The sequence below is a fragment of the Candida dubliniensis genome, chromosome 2 (assembly GCF_000026945.1).
Source record: "Candida dubliniensis CD36 chromosome 2, complete sequence".
NCBI lineage: Eukaryota > Fungi > Ascomycota > Pichiomycetes > Serinales > Debaryomycetaceae > Candida > Candida dubliniensis.
The window spans coordinates 1,392,514-1,408,171 of record NC_012861.1 but is presented as its reverse complement, the minus strand read 5'-3'; the positions used below and the strand labels follow the sequence as shown (position 1 = coordinate 1,408,171).

The window sequence follows — 15,658 nt, the reverse complement described above, 5'->3', positions numbered from 1 at the left end:
GGGTATGGTGTGTGTGTGTGTGCCCAAGTAAAAAAAAAAAAAAAATAGTTCTGTCTTTCTCTTCTTTAAAATGAAATCACAACAATTCAATTCCAATTCAATTCAATTCAAACGAAAAAAACGAGTGAAACTAATTTAATCAAACAAATCTCATCTCCCTTCCAGTTATATTCATTCCTATACATAACATTAATCAATAAGAGAGATACACCCATCTTCCTCCTTTACTAGATATCATTTATTCAATTCTTTATATCTTATAGAATTTTACCTACATTTTCACCAACAACATTTTCTTTGTTTTTTTTTTTTGAATGAATATTTGATTAATTTTCCTTTAAATACCATTATCACACAAACTATAAACAAAAGGAAATTCTTTTTAATATAAACTGATTATATTATTATAAATAACCATGAGTCATATAGATGGTGATGATCATATGACCCAAAATCTTATGGATTCTCTACAATCTAAAGATAATGATTTATCACTAGTAACATCAAATACCCAAATCCCTGATGTTGAAGTTGCCAATTTGACTCATGACACTGATGAAATTAATCAACTTTTTGATACTGCAACTACTACGGTTCTTCCAGATAACAACAACAACAACAACAACAACAACAACAACAACAACAACAACAACAACAACAACAAGAGCAACAAACCAATAAGTACTCAAGAGTTACATGAAGATGATCCTAAAGCAGTGCCGAAACACAAATCCACTACTTCAAACGAAGAATCAACTTCCAATAGCAATTCTGTATCTCCTAAACTCATTCCAAATGATGGGAAATCAACCCCTACAACCCAAAAAGAACTAAGGCGGAAATCAACTTTTGTTCCTGTGACATCAGATTCCAAACTGTTAGAACCATCAGAAGATGATAACACTAATTCAAGAATTTCAGCTTATGCAAGATTAGATTTTGAAAATTTCACATTTTTCGTTCAAACTTTGCAAGTAGTATTAGGAAGAAAATCAAATGATGAAACATTACAACAAAATGTCGATGTTCATTTATCTTCTAAAAAAGCCATTTCTAGACGACATGCAAAAATATTCTATAATTTTGGAACTCAAAGATTTGAAATCTCAATATTAGGTAGAAATGGTGCCTTTGTTGATAATGTTTTTGTTGAAAAAGGTTTAACAATCCCTTTGACAGATGGTAATAAAATTCAAATTGGCGATATCCCATTCAAATTTGTGCTACCTTCCAATGAACCAAATGAAGAAAATAACAATCAAAATTCTTCAGAAAAACAATTCAATCCATCTGATGCTATTAATTTAAGATCAAATTTATATTCAAAATCTTCCAGTCCTCAATCATCACCGAAAAAGAAAGTCCAGGTTTCCAAAAAAGTGAAGAAAGAGTCTATAAGCGCGTCTGATACTGCAAAGGAAACAAAACCTACACCAGGACCCGCTACCACTGCTATATCCCCCAAATCATCATCATCTCCAGCTACATCAACTACCACATCCACAACCACAGCTTCGACTTCGACTTCTGCGACTGCGCGGAAAAATTCAATCAATAGAAGGAATTCTCTACTAAAAATTAGACGATTATCAAATGCTAGAAGAAAATCGTTAGCAGCCAATGATGAAATTAACGAATTATTGAAAGATTTAGGTGTTACATCGATTGACGCAATAAATGAAGAGGATTCTGAATTATTAGATGCACAAATCCAAAGTTTATTAGATGAAGATAGTGAAAATTTGGGTGGAATAGAAGATAGTTTAATGAAGTTGGCTGAATTTAATGAATCAGCTATTGATGATGGCGATAATGATGAAGACGATAAGAACAACAACGATAATAATGACAATAATGATCAACCAGATATAGACGGACTTGTGAAATCCATGGAACATGATGCTATTGATGATGAAATCAAAGCAATAGATTCAAACTTGACTTTATTAGATGATGAAATTGCTAAATTGACACCTCTTATTAATGATACTAATCAAGGGTTATTAGAAGAAAAAGAAACTAAAAAGAAACAATTGGAAGAAGAAAAACGAAAGAAACAATTACAACAATTACAACATAAGAATTCATTGGCGAAATTTCCTCGTCGATCAGCACCACTTATGGGTAAACCTGCATCAATTCAACCACCGGCATCATCATCAATATATAGTCGTATCAATGGATTAGATAAGATTGGCAAAATAGTACCACCACGTCCACCACCACCAAAATTGATGGCTCCTGTGTTACGAGTTACAGCAGAACCATCAGCTATACGATCTCGACCACCTCTTCGTGCCATCACCGTTAGTGACTCATCATATATTGCTACTTTTTCCTATCCTAAAACAATTGAGGAACCTTCAAAATATCCTAAACCTAAATTGAAAAAAGAACATCACAAGAAACAATCCAAGAAAGTTTATTCTCTTGATGAAATACCAGAACCATATCGTTCGAAACCAAATATTGCTTTCCAAACCATGATTACTAATGTTTTGAAAACTGAAGCAGCAAGAAATGGATTAACCATCAATGAAATAACTGAAGCCATTAAAGAAGTATATCCATATTATAAATATTGTACTGATGGTTGGCAATTTTCTATTAATCATTGTATCAAATTCACTAAGATTTATAAACGACTTCAAAAAAGAGGTTCGGAATGGTTATATGCCATGGATGAACTTTATATAAATGAACGTGAAAATATTAGAATTAAACAAAGAGAAATGGCTAAAGCTAAGGCTAAAGCTGAGGCGTTAAGACAAGAAGAAATCCGACAACGTCAAAGATTAGAAGCACAAAAGGCATTACCTCATAATATTGTTGGAAGAAATTTTGCTCTGCCTTATCCTAACACTAGAGTTCCACCAAATCAATACAACCAATTTTCCCCGTCTTCTTCTTCTTCATCATCATCATTATCAAATGGTCAATATGGATCAACAACAATGGTGGGAGGAACATCACCTCAAACAGGCACTATTAGAGCTCAATTAGCAGCTGTAAGAGGGAATACAAATACACCTCTGTCTCCAAATCCTTCATTACCAGCCATGAATGATCCTAAAACTAAAAAATCATTAGAATATTTACAAAAGGAATTATTTACATTATACAAGGCAAGGAAATTAACTTATGACACTCAAACGGCAACATCACTTATCACTAAAGCAGTTGCTACCACTATTGCTCAAGTTAATAGTATTGGTGCTAAAGCAGGAGCCGGTGATAATGCATTAGTATTTTTGGTGGAAAGAGCCCCTGAAAAAGTTAGTAAAATTTTAGATATTGCATTAACAAAATCAATTAAAGAACATGAAGGAATTGCTTCAAAATCACCAAGTCAACCAGCAACACCTGGAATGAGACCAGCACAACTCACCACCACAACTTCGCAAACAACAACACCACAAACCAGTAATGTGCAATCACTTCCTATAAAACCACCAATATCAACTCCATTACCACAACAAGTTAGTGGGGTAGTTAACCTTCCAGGGCCAATTGCATCACCAAATATAGGAGTAACTAGTGGGTCTGGTAATTTAGGTACACCAACACCAACTACTAGTGTTACACCTGTTATGCAACTGCCACAAAAGCCGGTATCACCAGTGACTGTACCTGTGCCTTCAGCTCCTTTGGCAAGACCACCACTGTTTGGGAAGCCACCAGGATTGAAACCAGATTCATTAGGTCGTCCTAAAGCATTTGGGAAACCACCAGGTGCTGGTAGTTCATTATCTCGTCCACCTACATTTTTATCCAATAAACCAAGTTATAAAAGAGAACTTGAAGATGAAGAGAATGATCAAGCTAATAAGATTGCCAAAACAGAATAAAAAAAGCGAATAAATTATTTATTATATATTGTATATGTATGTATTTTTTACTATTTATATAAGTCTATGCTATTACTCTATAACTTTCAGTTTGTAACGTGGATACAGTGTTTGTAAATATTGTGTGGAAGACACTACTTTCATGCGTATAACTCAAACATCACCAATTTCATTCTTTTTTTTTTTGGTGGCAACAAATAAATAATTAACTGAGAACTAGTTCATAATCTAAACAACATTTGAATCTAGATATTTATCATTCAATTGGAATTAAAAAAGGAAAAAGATACAATTTATAATAACAATCAAATATACACTTACACATATTTACAATGAATAGTATTGCTCAAAGATATAGTCATGCCAATCAAAATGTTATTGTCAAAGAAATAAATTCCGTTCATGAATCACTTTCATCACCATCAAATATTCCTCAATTAGAATTATCACCATCAATTGCTATCCCACCAATTTCTCAACCTACAGATTTTTTAAGAGCTCATACTGATGATTCAGTTAATCCAGATTGTAAAATCAAAATTGCTCATGGTACAACAACTTTAGCATTTCGTTTCCAAGGTGGGATTATTGTTGCCGTTGATTCTCGTGCTACAGCTGGGAATTGGATTGCTTCACAAACTGTTAATAAAGTGATTAGAATTAATCCATTTTTATTGGGTACTATGGCTGGTGGAGCTGCTGATTGTCAATATTGGGAAACTTGGTTAGGTACTCAATGTAGATTACATGAATTACGAGAAAAGGAAAGAATTTCTGTTGCTGCTGCATCAAAAATTTTAAGTAATTTAGTGTATCAATATAAAGGTATGGGTTTAAGTATGGGGACTATGATTTGTGGTCATACTGCTAAAGAAGGTCCTACTATATATTATGTTGATAGTGATGGTACAAGATTAAAAGGGGATGTGTTTTGTGTTGGATCAGGTCAAACTTTTGCTTATGGGGTTTTAGATTCAGAATATAAATGGGATTTATCAGTAGAAGATGCTTTATATTTGGGTAAAAGAAGCATATTGGCTGCTACTCATAGAGATGCTTATTCTGGTGGTTCAGTTAATTTATATCATGTCACTGAACAAGGTTGGACTTATCATGGTAATTTCAATGTTGGTGATCTCTTTTGGGAAGTTAAAGAAAAGGAACAATCATTTGTAAATGTAGATGGTTAGAGTAAGTTGATTGTATGAAAATGTAAGCTCAATTAATATAAAATTTATAAATTTCATTGATAAGAATAAACTGGGAAAGTTGGTTAGTAAAGAGAGAATATATACATTGTGTCACGTGATTAGGGTTGAGAAGCCCTAACTGGACGCACGTGATAGAAATGTATAGACTCCTGCACATATAATTTTTATACTGAAAATTTGTTAGTGAGACGATGTGCTGCTCACACACACTTTACCTCCATACTGAACTATGTCGCACTAACAAACTCTTTTTCACACTATACACAAAAAAAATCTTTCTTTTGAAAAGTTTCAAAAGGTTCCCTTTTTTTACAATAGTATATCCATACAATAACTGCCAAAGATGGTATGTCCAAGTGTTTAAAAGATCAAAATGTTTTGTTTTAATTGGAAATTATGTGATAATAAGAATAATATGGTTTGAAGACGTGGACAAAGAGAGAGACAGAGAAAAGACAGAATGGATTGGGAGATGGATATAACTGGATTTTTCAAGATTTGGGAGTTAATTGAGTCAAATGTGAAAAGATTAAATACAACAACTAGTTGGAATTATAATGAATGAATGTAAGAATTACGATTATCAATTACAGTCAACGATTTGAATATTTGCCATACAAAATACCAACTCATATTATAGAATACCCATGATTAAACTTAATGATATCCAATTAAAAACAAAAATAAGACAATCTTCATCTCATATATATCAACAAAATACTAACTTACCTTTTTTTTTTTTAATAGTCTGACAAATCCCAAAATGTTATGCGTGAATTACGTATTGAAAAATTAGTTTTAAACATTTGTGTTGGTGAATCCGGTGATAGATTAACCAGAGCCTCCAAAGTTTTAGAACAATTATCTGGTCAAACTCCAGTTCAATCTAAAGCTAGATACACTGTCAGAACTTTCGGTATTAGAAGAAATGAAAAAATTGCTGTCCATGTTACTGTCAGAGGTCCAAAAGCTGAAGAAATCTTGGAAAGAGGTTTGAAAGTTAAAGAATATCAATTAAGATCTAAAAATTTCTCTGCTACCGGTAACTTTGGTTTCGGTATTGATGAACATATTGATTTAGGTATCAAATATGATCCATCTATTGGTATTTACGGTATGGATTTCTACGTTGTTATGGGTAGAGCCGGTGCTAGAGTCACCAGAAGAAAGAGAGCTAGATCTACTATTGGTAACTCTCATAAAACTAACAAAGAAGATACCATCCAATGGTTCAAGACCAGATACGATGCTGAAGTTTTGGAAAAATAAATTTAATGTATTAAATTGGTGTATAATAATAATAAAAATATATAAATAGTCATTGGTTTATTAATTTCTTTTTCAAAATTGTTGTCTGGCGTTTTTGTAAGAGGTGGTGGTAGGGTTTGTTTTGGGTGATGTGGTAGATGTTGAATGTTTTGTAAATGTATAATTTGGGTTTTTGCTGGCATTGTAGGGTTGAGGAAACGTAGATAAATTTGCAACCCGTTTTTTTCACTCCCAGTTTTTGACTACATTCGAACAACTACGTGGACTCATATTTGCATTGCAACATTCAAAAGAAATTTAGTAGTCTACTACTCCCTTAGTGTAGTCTGCTAGTTTTATTAACAAGATCATTTCACGTGGAGCAACTACAGTAAAATATTTACCACGTTTCTTTTAAAGATATTAAGCACGAAATACTATTCTTTTAAAAAAAGCGCAACCAACACAAGATATGATAATTGCAAGAGTCGGGGAACCAAATGATTAGACCACTTATCGGGGTTACATTTGAATCAAGAGTGAATAATAGCAACAGTGATTCGGCTCAAAACAAGTCCATATTTTACGGTACATGCGTCAATGGCAATCTATTCATACGGCACTGGTAGCACGTATAAAGAAAAGCATTCCGTGCTATCCTGCCATCCATGCCGATGCCGGTCGCTAGGCCTCAAAACATAAAAAACAAAGAGATGGGCAAAAATTTTTGGTTATCAAAGAAGGAATACATTTTTGATGCCGCTCGATTCGTGGCCAATTTAGTTATACACAAAATATATCACACAAAAGATGATTGCTTCTTTTATGGCATTTCCAAGATCATTCTATACAGCTACTCCAAGTTTAAGTTTTATAAGTGCTGAACATGTTGGTTGTAAGCTAGGAAGAATTCAAGTATCAACTGAATTGTTGTTTTTATAGCTTTCCAAAGCATAACTTTATGTCAAACCATATTTTCTCAAAAGCTTTGTCCCTTGCATTCAAGAAAAAAAGGTAAAATTTGACTACAGTAAACAAATTTATCTGATACGATTTAAACAGATTTGGTTGGTTCGTTGGTTGATTTTATCGATGAATGGAACTAACTAAATCAATTTGAATTAGTTAGTTAATTAATTGCCCTGAGAACGGAATTTCCGATTTTGACAGGCGGGAACGGCCCTTCCAAATTTAGCACCATTGAGGTTATCGAATTAAAAAAAAAAACGCAAAGCTACGAATTGCAAATCAATCCGTGCCAACACAAGGATTTCATAACAGAAGGCGCAGTATGTCTTTGTAAATATTTATTATAAGATTGATAAATTTGAAATTTAAGACAAAAACAATAGCCACAATTATTGCTTTGTTGTTTAATATCTTGTCTCCTAAATTGTGGAATCGGGTGAAATGGGTGTGGAGTTGGGTTCTTATCAATTCGTAAAGCCTTCTCCAGTTGTCTTGTCTTTTTTTTTTTTTTGAAGAAACAATGTGGAAGGTGGGGGGTTGCATTAAATTTTAGTACTCTTCAATTTTAATCTCTGCTTATAAACCATTATTCCCCCTTTTTGTTATTTCAAGCTCCATTCATTAACTAAAGACAAAGTTAGTAACTATGTGTGTGTGAGGCAAAAATCAACTTTACTAAAAAAAAAATTTAAGTAACAAGAAAAAAAAAAAGCATTGAAATGCCTTTCAGTCTCTTTATTAAATTTTCTTCTTAAATCCCAACATTACTAATACTTTCCCTTTCTTATTATTAGAGGGACTAGTTATTATAAATATTTGTTAATATTCCTTTTTTCCTATCATTCCAGAAGATTCATATTAGCTCTTTTTTGGATTATTCAATTATTAATATTACCTAATTAAAATTATGGTGACAATAAACTATGAACCTTTAGAACATTTACCTCATATTGATGAGAATATTAGTCCTGAAGAAAGATCACACGTTGAGCAGTTGATTCGATTAGAATTGGCAAATCAATTTAATAATAACATTCAACATATCACTCATAATGATCAGGTTATGGCCAACCCAAATATACTACTAGAACAACAACAGCAACAACCGCAACAGCAGCAGCAGCAGCAACAAGAACCATTAGTGCCGACACCTATGCATCCTTTAGTTGATCAGCTTTTACCTCTAAATCAAAATATACAACCAACTTCAATAATGCAATTAACTCAAGAACGTTTTGAAGAAGAATTTGGTGATGAAGACGACTATGATGAAGATGATGACGATGACAAGCATTTACCTCCAGGTATCGATTTAACCAAATATACCCAATTCAATATAACATCTCCTTTAGATGAGGAAGAGAACTCATCTATTCTAGATAACAATAATCAACAAATTAATTATACCAATTTATATACCACATTAGGACATTCAGCATTACAGCATAGAAATTTAGAATTATTATTGCGAAATCAAAATGATTTGAATCAATTACAACAACAAGATTTGGCAAGATTGGAAGAATTAAATAATGAATTAACTAAAAATATCAATAATAAAAGAAGTATGGTTGATGAATTGATAACAAATCGTAAGAGACGTCAATTGAATGATTTAAAACCACTACAGGAAGAATATGAACAATGTTGGAAACAAAGTATTAATACAGCTATAGAATCATCCATTAACTCTATGAACCAGAAATAAATTATACATACATCTATAAATACATACAATGACTTTTGAACTCGTTTTTAAAAACTTTGTAGACTTGATTTATTATTATTATTATTATTATTATTATCTTTCTTTTTCATATAAATCATATCAGTTTTAGTACCACCAACATTTATAATTCTTGGACATCCTTCTCGATGTTTTTCTAATCTTACACATTCAAGACAATAATAAGCGGGAACTCCATTTTCATTATTTTCTCCTAAATTATTAGCACATAATATACATTTATTAGAAAGATGACCTTGAGAACAATCTTGACATATTCTAACTTGTTCAGTAGGTTTAACAAATGAATCACAAATTGGACATTTCCCATCACAATTTGAACATAATAATCCTATTGATTTACCAGGTTGTTTCATACATTGAATTAAATCATATTGATGTCGTGACATAATGGGTTATGGGGTGATAGTGGTGGTTGTGGTGCTGGTTACACTTGTGTGTTGGTTCCAAAAACGTAAGTGAATAATAAAATTCTGTGTCCTCCCTGTTAAATATTTTACATGGTTAGTTTTTTTTTTTTTTTTTGCCATTGTTAATACCAACTGTTCTTTTCTTTCTTTCTCCTGTCATTTACTCTAAGTACAATACAAGTTAAATTCTTGATATATCTTTTCACAAAAAGACTCCTGACAATAATGGATAAAACTAATTTGAAAGAATCATCACTATCAGAAGAGTGTATGATTTGTTTAGAATCAATTTCTCCATTTGATAAAGTTGGTAAAGTCCCCTGTTGTTCCACAAAAATGTACCATGATCAATGTATACTTCAATGGTCTCAAAAGTCCAATAGTTGTCCAACGTGTAGAAACCGTTTCCATAAAATTGAAATATCAATGCATAATAAAATAATCAATAGTATTGCCATTAAAGATAAGTTACTACCTAATCCAGCAATAAATGATATACCGTCTCAATATATTATTAATGATCGAATACTATCGGCAATAACAACAAACAGAACCATCACTACATCAATAGCAGAAGAAGTAGAAGAAGAACTTATTGAAGGTGTTTGTTATATATGCTCGATTAATTCAAGAAATGGAATTATTTGTCAAAATTGTGGATGTAATTTCCATTTAAATTGTCTTGGGGTTATAGAAGTTAATGATTTATTTACATGGTGTTGTCCCATTTGTGATTGCAATCAAGAAACTTGGGTTCCACGACGGACAAGAAGGATAACACCTTGGTTAGAGGTTGATCATCAAGAATCACGTGGTTCAAGACGATCGAGGAATACTAATGGATTGGTAATACATAATGATAATGATGAATTAGATGTTGACTTTTTATATAATAATGATTATAATGATGATGGGAGTAATGGGGGGATTTTAGAAAACTCATTGCATAGACAATATCATGTACATCTGCATCATAATCCAGTAATAAATGGGGGTGTTATATCAAGAAGAGAACAAAGACAAAGAGAACAACTTACAAATGAAGAAGTCCAATCATGGGAAATATTTGATGAAGCTCGGAAGAATAGTGAAATAGTACAACACGTCGGTACAAGTGAATCTACCAATACCACTTGTTCTAGCAACGCCCCATTTCTTGGAAGTCTGAATGAAAGAACTGTTACTCGACAAAGGCGAAAACGGAAAAAAGTGACCCCAATAGAGACTATTACTTCTACCTCTAGTGGTATGAGCACAATATCAAGTGATGGCGGCAGTAGAATATCACAACTTATAGATCAAGTGAAAACATCTAATGGAAAAGTATCAACAACTTATAATCAACAAATATCACCGCCACCACAAAAACAACAGCGTGCATTGTTGGTGACTCCTCTGGCATCTACTACATATTACCCTCAGTCATCATCAGACTCGCCAATGTCAGTCTCTCCTGCTGCTAATAGTCCTATGGAACTGGTTTCTTATTCTAGTGATGACAATGATTATACTAGACTGCAACAACAACAACAAATGTCATTGCTGAATCAATTTAGGAGAGAATTAACATTAGATCAAAAAGTTGAAATTCAGAAACATATACGAAATAAATTGAGACCGAAATATAAACCTAATGAAATCAATAATAATACGGACAATAATAGTAGTGAGATTATAACTAGTGAAGAAGATTATATTAAAATCAATAAAACCATATCAAGGAAAATTTATAATTATATTTTAAAACAAAAATTGAATGAAATTGATGAATTTTTCACAAATCAAGATAAATTACGAAATTTAATTGATAAGTATATAGAATAATGAGGTTAATATATATATATATATGTATGTATATCATCTGTCCATTTATCTTCTTCTTGGACCTTTTGGTTTATTAAATTTCAATCCATTTTTAGAAGATAATGATGAATTGGTAGTGGTTGTATTTGCAGAAGATAAGGAATTGGTACTACTATTGTTATTAGTATTATGAATTAATTCTTGAGATTCTTGTAATTGACTCAATTCAATTTCATCTAAATCTCCAACTTCGATATTTTTATCAATAGTAACAATACCAACATCATCATCGACATTATCCCCATCATTTGAATTAATCTGAGTTGTGTTTTTTATCAATTGATTTAAATGATTAATTAAACTGTTTTTGAATGATGCATAAATCATTCTATCTTTTACTGATGATCCTGATGGACAAGAATATATAAATGCCAATTTCCCAATTTGATAATTATATAAAATATATTGTGGAGAAATTCGTGTTGATGATGATGATACGTTCAAAGTATCAATCAATTGATCAATTTCAATTTGAGTATCAATTGACTTCAAAGTTAATAATTCTTTGGTGGTATCAATATTAAAAGAAAGTAATGATTTATTATTTTTATTATTATTATTATTGGATTCAATTGAAGAATTTTCAATTATTGATTGTAATTGTTCAGTTAATTCTGGAGTGAATTTATACAATATATCTTGATTAGTATTACCACCACCACTGCTACTACCAGTAGTAATAGAACTATCATCAGTCATTGATGGCAATTTTTTCTTAAATCCATGATGATTCGTTGTATAAAGTGATAAATTATTTAATTTTTGTAATGTAATTTCATCCTCTGTCAATAATGAAGTTTCATCATCTTTATTGGTACTAGATTTGGAATCACCACCAATTGATTTAATGAAATAATCTAATGTCAATTCGTCTAATTCTGTCCAAGCAAATTTTTTCAATAATTTATTACCTCCTAAACTTGTAATTAATGAATTTTTCGTTGATGCATAAAGCATTTTTTGTTTAATTGGAGCTACATCAGGTATAAAACTAATGAAATATTGATCAGAATTATAAGATATTATAATATATGAAGGATGAGGAAATTCTTGGGAAATTTGATTAATTAATTTTTCAAATATTGGTTCAAGAATTGTGATATCTTTGGTGGTGGTGGTGGTGTTGGTGGTGCTACTGTCAGATCCAGTGATAATTTGATCAGGAATCAATTCCGTGGAATCAGATGAAATCTTAATAATTAATGCTGAATTAGGAGATAAATTTTTATAGGCATCATTTAATTGTGATGAAATAGTAATACCTGATTGAGTTGACATGATTTATATAGAAATGGCAATTGTTAGAGTTGGATAAAATCGTTCAAATTTTGAATATTGAATATAGTTGTTCAACTGTTCGTGATTAGTTGTTGGTCGACTTTCCTCAGTGGTTTGAAATTTTGTGTCAAGTAAATTATTAGGCGTGTAAAGGTTACCAAAAACCCATTTGTTTTTTTTTAATTAGGTTGCCAAATTGGTTCAGATTATAAACAAATCACCCTTCAATTCTTTCTCCTCCAATGATGATGATGAAATTTAATAAAAACTTATTCTGTTTTGTAAATATCAAGTATAAACACCCTGGTTGGTTTAGCTGTGTGTGAATGGGATTATTTGATTTGTTTCCATTCTCAAAGGGAGGTGGAGCGGTAACAGAAACTACAATAGGTACTAATATTCCAACATATGATTCAACAAAAGATTCTATAAATTTACAAGTCAAATCATTATTATATTTATTTAAAAGATTGAAAATCAACAAATTAGCACCATTTTTGAATCGTGAAAATAATTATGAATTGAAATATTTTGGAAATACAACTATTAATGATATTAATCCAATGTATAAAAAATTGGATAAAATTTATGATTTAGAGAATTTTTTACAAATTTTAATTTATCAAGATGAATATAGAATATTAGTTGATTTTATAAAGAATAAATTTCGATCTTTATGTTTTATGACAGAATATCCTTATGGTAAGGTTCTAGAATCAACCCTGTCGCCAACAACTAATAATTTCCCCCAATTTGTTGATGATGATGATAGTTGTAAAAATTTCAAATTCGTTTTATTCCCATTGAAAAATGTTACAATTGAACAAATGATACAAATATTAACTAAGTCAGATATTTATATTGAACATAAAAATGTATCATCTCTGAAACGATATCTGATTGCCATGGAATCAATTAATGATGTGTTAAATTTAAATGGACAACAATCTAAAAATGGTACCACATTTGATATTACCATGAATGAAAAGAATCAAATAGTGAGACAATATTTAATCAAATTGGCCATTCATATTCAATTAACAAGAATATATCAAGAATATATAAAGCAACATCCAATAGTGATAACGAAAGATCCTTTTATGACACCTCCATCTTCACCAACCAAGAAACAAAGTCTTCTGTCAATTTCACCAAATAAAAAAACACCCACAATAAGAAAATCAATGTCAAACTTAACCCTAAACCTCAATGGTAACTCCAATACTACTAGTGTTAGTTATAGTAAAGCACCCTCAATACCTTCATCACCAATAAAGTTAAGATCTAAAACCTCAATGAATAAATTAAACAGTAAACCATCAATACTGAAAATGAAATTAGAGGAATTATATAATCCTGTGGCATCACCTCGTGGGAAGATAAAGCAAGATAAACCAGATTATAATAATGGAAGTGGTAAGAATACCAGTTCAGAAAATTATGATATTGATATTGAGATTGATAATAAAGAAAATTTTCGTTGGGATGTCTATAATAAATGCAAATTAGCAATTTTGGAAAAATTAAAAATTGAAAAATCCAGAATTAAAGAAAGACTTGTTGTTTAATTTATTATTGTTGTTGGCAAGTTAGTGAGGTTTTTATTTAGATAATTTAATAAGTGGGAACTTGACGTTGACAAATATTTATTCATAGATATATATATATCTATATTGAAAATTTAATATCAAAGAAGAAACATTGGCAAATAATTACACTTAAAACTGTTGTACAATAAGATAAATTTCAATTATTTATTATTCTAATAGTATACTTGATTAACAGATTGTGCTCCAGTTGAAGCTTTTAATGGTTGTAAATTTTGATTTGTATTGTTCTGTATGTGCAATGCTACCAAATGAGAATTCAACCTGTATAAAAAATGTTAACCAAAGAATTCTCTCAAATATCATCAACAAATTATCAAATCAATTTAAACAGAGAAAGAAAAAGATCCCACCAAATATTATCTTTACATTCTTCCTTGAAATATATAATCACAACTTTCCCGCCCCGCCCCAATGTCAGCAATGATTCCATTAAAACAAATAAATTTTAATAAGAATTCAATATTTGCTAAGACTCTAATACTATCAAAAAAATTTTCCAATAGTTCTTTATCAATGTTTCAAAAACCTCATCCTGAACAAATATTACGACCACCACAAAATAAATCCCAAACTCCATCGACTAATCCTGCTGATATTTTAAAAAAAAATGATATTTTAATGTATTCTACAAAACCTATAAATTATATTGAATCAGTTACGAAAAATGGATTTCATTTATCTAATAATTTACTCATTGAATCGAAATTAAACACCATCCCACAAATAAATCGTTCCACTAATGGTAGTACTAGTAGTATTGATAATGATAATGCCATTGGATTAATGTTATTACATTCAGAAGCATTTGAAATAAAATTAAATTCTAATACAATAAATATAACTAATGATTGGTACGTTGATTTTATTATGGATGATGATAATAGTATTATTAAAATATTTGAATTAATTCATCCAAAACCAGAAATTTTGATTGTTGGATTAGGTAAAAAATCTCGAATGTTATCAATTAATAATAAAAATTTTTTTTCAAATTTAGGTATTCAATTAGAAATTACAAATTCTAATAATGGAGCTAAAATTTTTGATTTATTAGCAACTGAACGTCCTAATGTAATTGGTGCATTATTATTACCACCAAATATATAAATGAACCTTTAAAATTATATCAAAGGATTGTATGAACATACTTGTGTATTTATTTATTTATTTATTTATTTATAATATTAATATGTATATAAAACAAAAACAAATATAAATGTAAATGTAAATGTAAATGAATGAAACTAATAAAACTAATTGATATAAATATCAGAAATCAAATCAAACCAGAACAAAACTAAAACTAAAACTAAAACCAAAATGAAAAAAAAAAAATCATGAATAATAAGTATTAATAATACCTTTTAATATAAATAATTCAATAAAATATATCTAATCTTTCCAAGAACCCAAAAAAAAAAAAAAAAAATAAAAAAACCTCGAAAATTTTCCCCCTATTGAACTCAACAACCTT

At 30.5% G+C, this 15,658-nt stretch overlaps 9 protein-coding genes across 9 annotated transcripts; 7 read left to right on the top strand and 2 right to left on the bottom strand. All coding sequences in view use genetic code 12, as the record gives it.

Annotated features, from left to right (window-relative positions):
* Positions 1-416: 416 nt before the first annotated feature.
* Positions 417-3,848, top strand: CD36_21130 (fork head like transcriptional regulator, putative; the record flags this gene model as incomplete). Its single annotated transcript, XM_002418546.1, has 1 exon — positions 417-3,848. One exon carries the CDS (start codon positions 417-419, stop codon positions 3,846-3,848), a length of 3,432 nt encoding a protein of 1,143 aa, XP_002418591.1.
* Positions 3,849-4,180: 332 nt separating this feature from the next.
* On the top strand, positions 4,181-5,038 carry CD36_21120 (macropain subunit, putative; the record flags this gene model as incomplete). The annotated part of the gene is made up of 1 exon (XM_002418545.1): positions 4,181-5,038. One exon carries the CDS (start codon positions 4,181-4,183, stop codon positions 5,036-5,038), a length of 858 nt encoding a protein of 285 aa, XP_002418590.1.
* Positions 5,039-5,827: 789 nt separating this feature from the next.
* CD36_21110 (60S ribosomal protein L11) lies at positions 5,828-6,328 on the top strand (the record flags this gene model as incomplete). The annotated part of the gene is made up of 1 exon (XM_002418544.1): positions 5,828-6,328. The coding sequence occupies one exon, from the start codon at positions 5,828-5,830 to the stop codon at positions 6,326-6,328; it is 501 nt and encodes a 166-aa protein (XP_002418589.1).
* Positions 6,329-8,183: 1,855 nt separating this feature from the next.
* Positions 8,184-8,984, top strand: CD36_21100 (conserved hypothetical protein; the record flags this gene model as incomplete). The annotated part of the gene is made up of 1 exon (XM_002418543.1): positions 8,184-8,984. One exon carries the CDS (start codon positions 8,184-8,186, stop codon positions 8,982-8,984), a length of 801 nt encoding a protein of 266 aa, XP_002418588.1.
* A 47-nt stretch (positions 8,985-9,031) lies between these two features.
* On the bottom strand, positions 9,032-9,412 carry CD36_21090 (pre-mRNA-splicing factor, putative; the record flags this gene model as incomplete). Its single annotated transcript, XM_002418542.1, has 1 exon — positions 9,032-9,412. The coding sequence occupies one exon, from the start codon at positions 9,410-9,412 to the stop codon at positions 9,032-9,034; it is 381 nt and encodes a 126-aa protein (XP_002418587.1).
* Positions 9,413-9,658: 246 nt separating this feature from the next.
* CD36_21080 (conserved hypothetical protein) lies at positions 9,659-11,257 on the top strand (the record flags this gene model as incomplete). Its single annotated transcript, XM_002418541.1, has 1 exon — positions 9,659-11,257. The coding sequence occupies one exon, from the start codon at positions 9,659-9,661 to the stop codon at positions 11,255-11,257; it is 1,599 nt and encodes a 532-aa protein (XP_002418586.1).
* Positions 11,258-11,302: 45 nt separating this feature from the next.
* Positions 11,303-12,574, bottom strand: CD36_21070 (conserved hypothetical protein; the record flags this gene model as incomplete). Its single annotated transcript, XM_002418540.1, has 1 exon — positions 11,303-12,574. One exon carries the CDS (start codon positions 12,572-12,574, stop codon positions 11,303-11,305), a length of 1,272 nt encoding a protein of 423 aa, XP_002418585.1.
* A 326-nt stretch (positions 12,575-12,900) lies between these two features.
* On the top strand, positions 12,901-14,142 carry CD36_21060 (conserved hypothetical protein; the record flags this gene model as incomplete). The annotated part of the gene is made up of 1 exon (XM_002418539.1): positions 12,901-14,142. One exon carries the CDS (start codon positions 12,901-12,903, stop codon positions 14,140-14,142), a length of 1,242 nt encoding a protein of 413 aa, XP_002418584.1.
* Positions 14,143-14,595: 453 nt separating this feature from the next.
* Positions 14,596-15,291, top strand: CD36_21050 (conserved hypothetical protein; the record flags this gene model as incomplete). The annotated part of the gene is made up of 1 exon (XM_002418538.1): positions 14,596-15,291. The coding sequence occupies one exon, from the start codon at positions 14,596-14,598 to the stop codon at positions 15,289-15,291; it is 696 nt and encodes a 231-aa protein (XP_002418583.1).
* Positions 15,292-15,658: the final 367 nt, after the last annotated feature.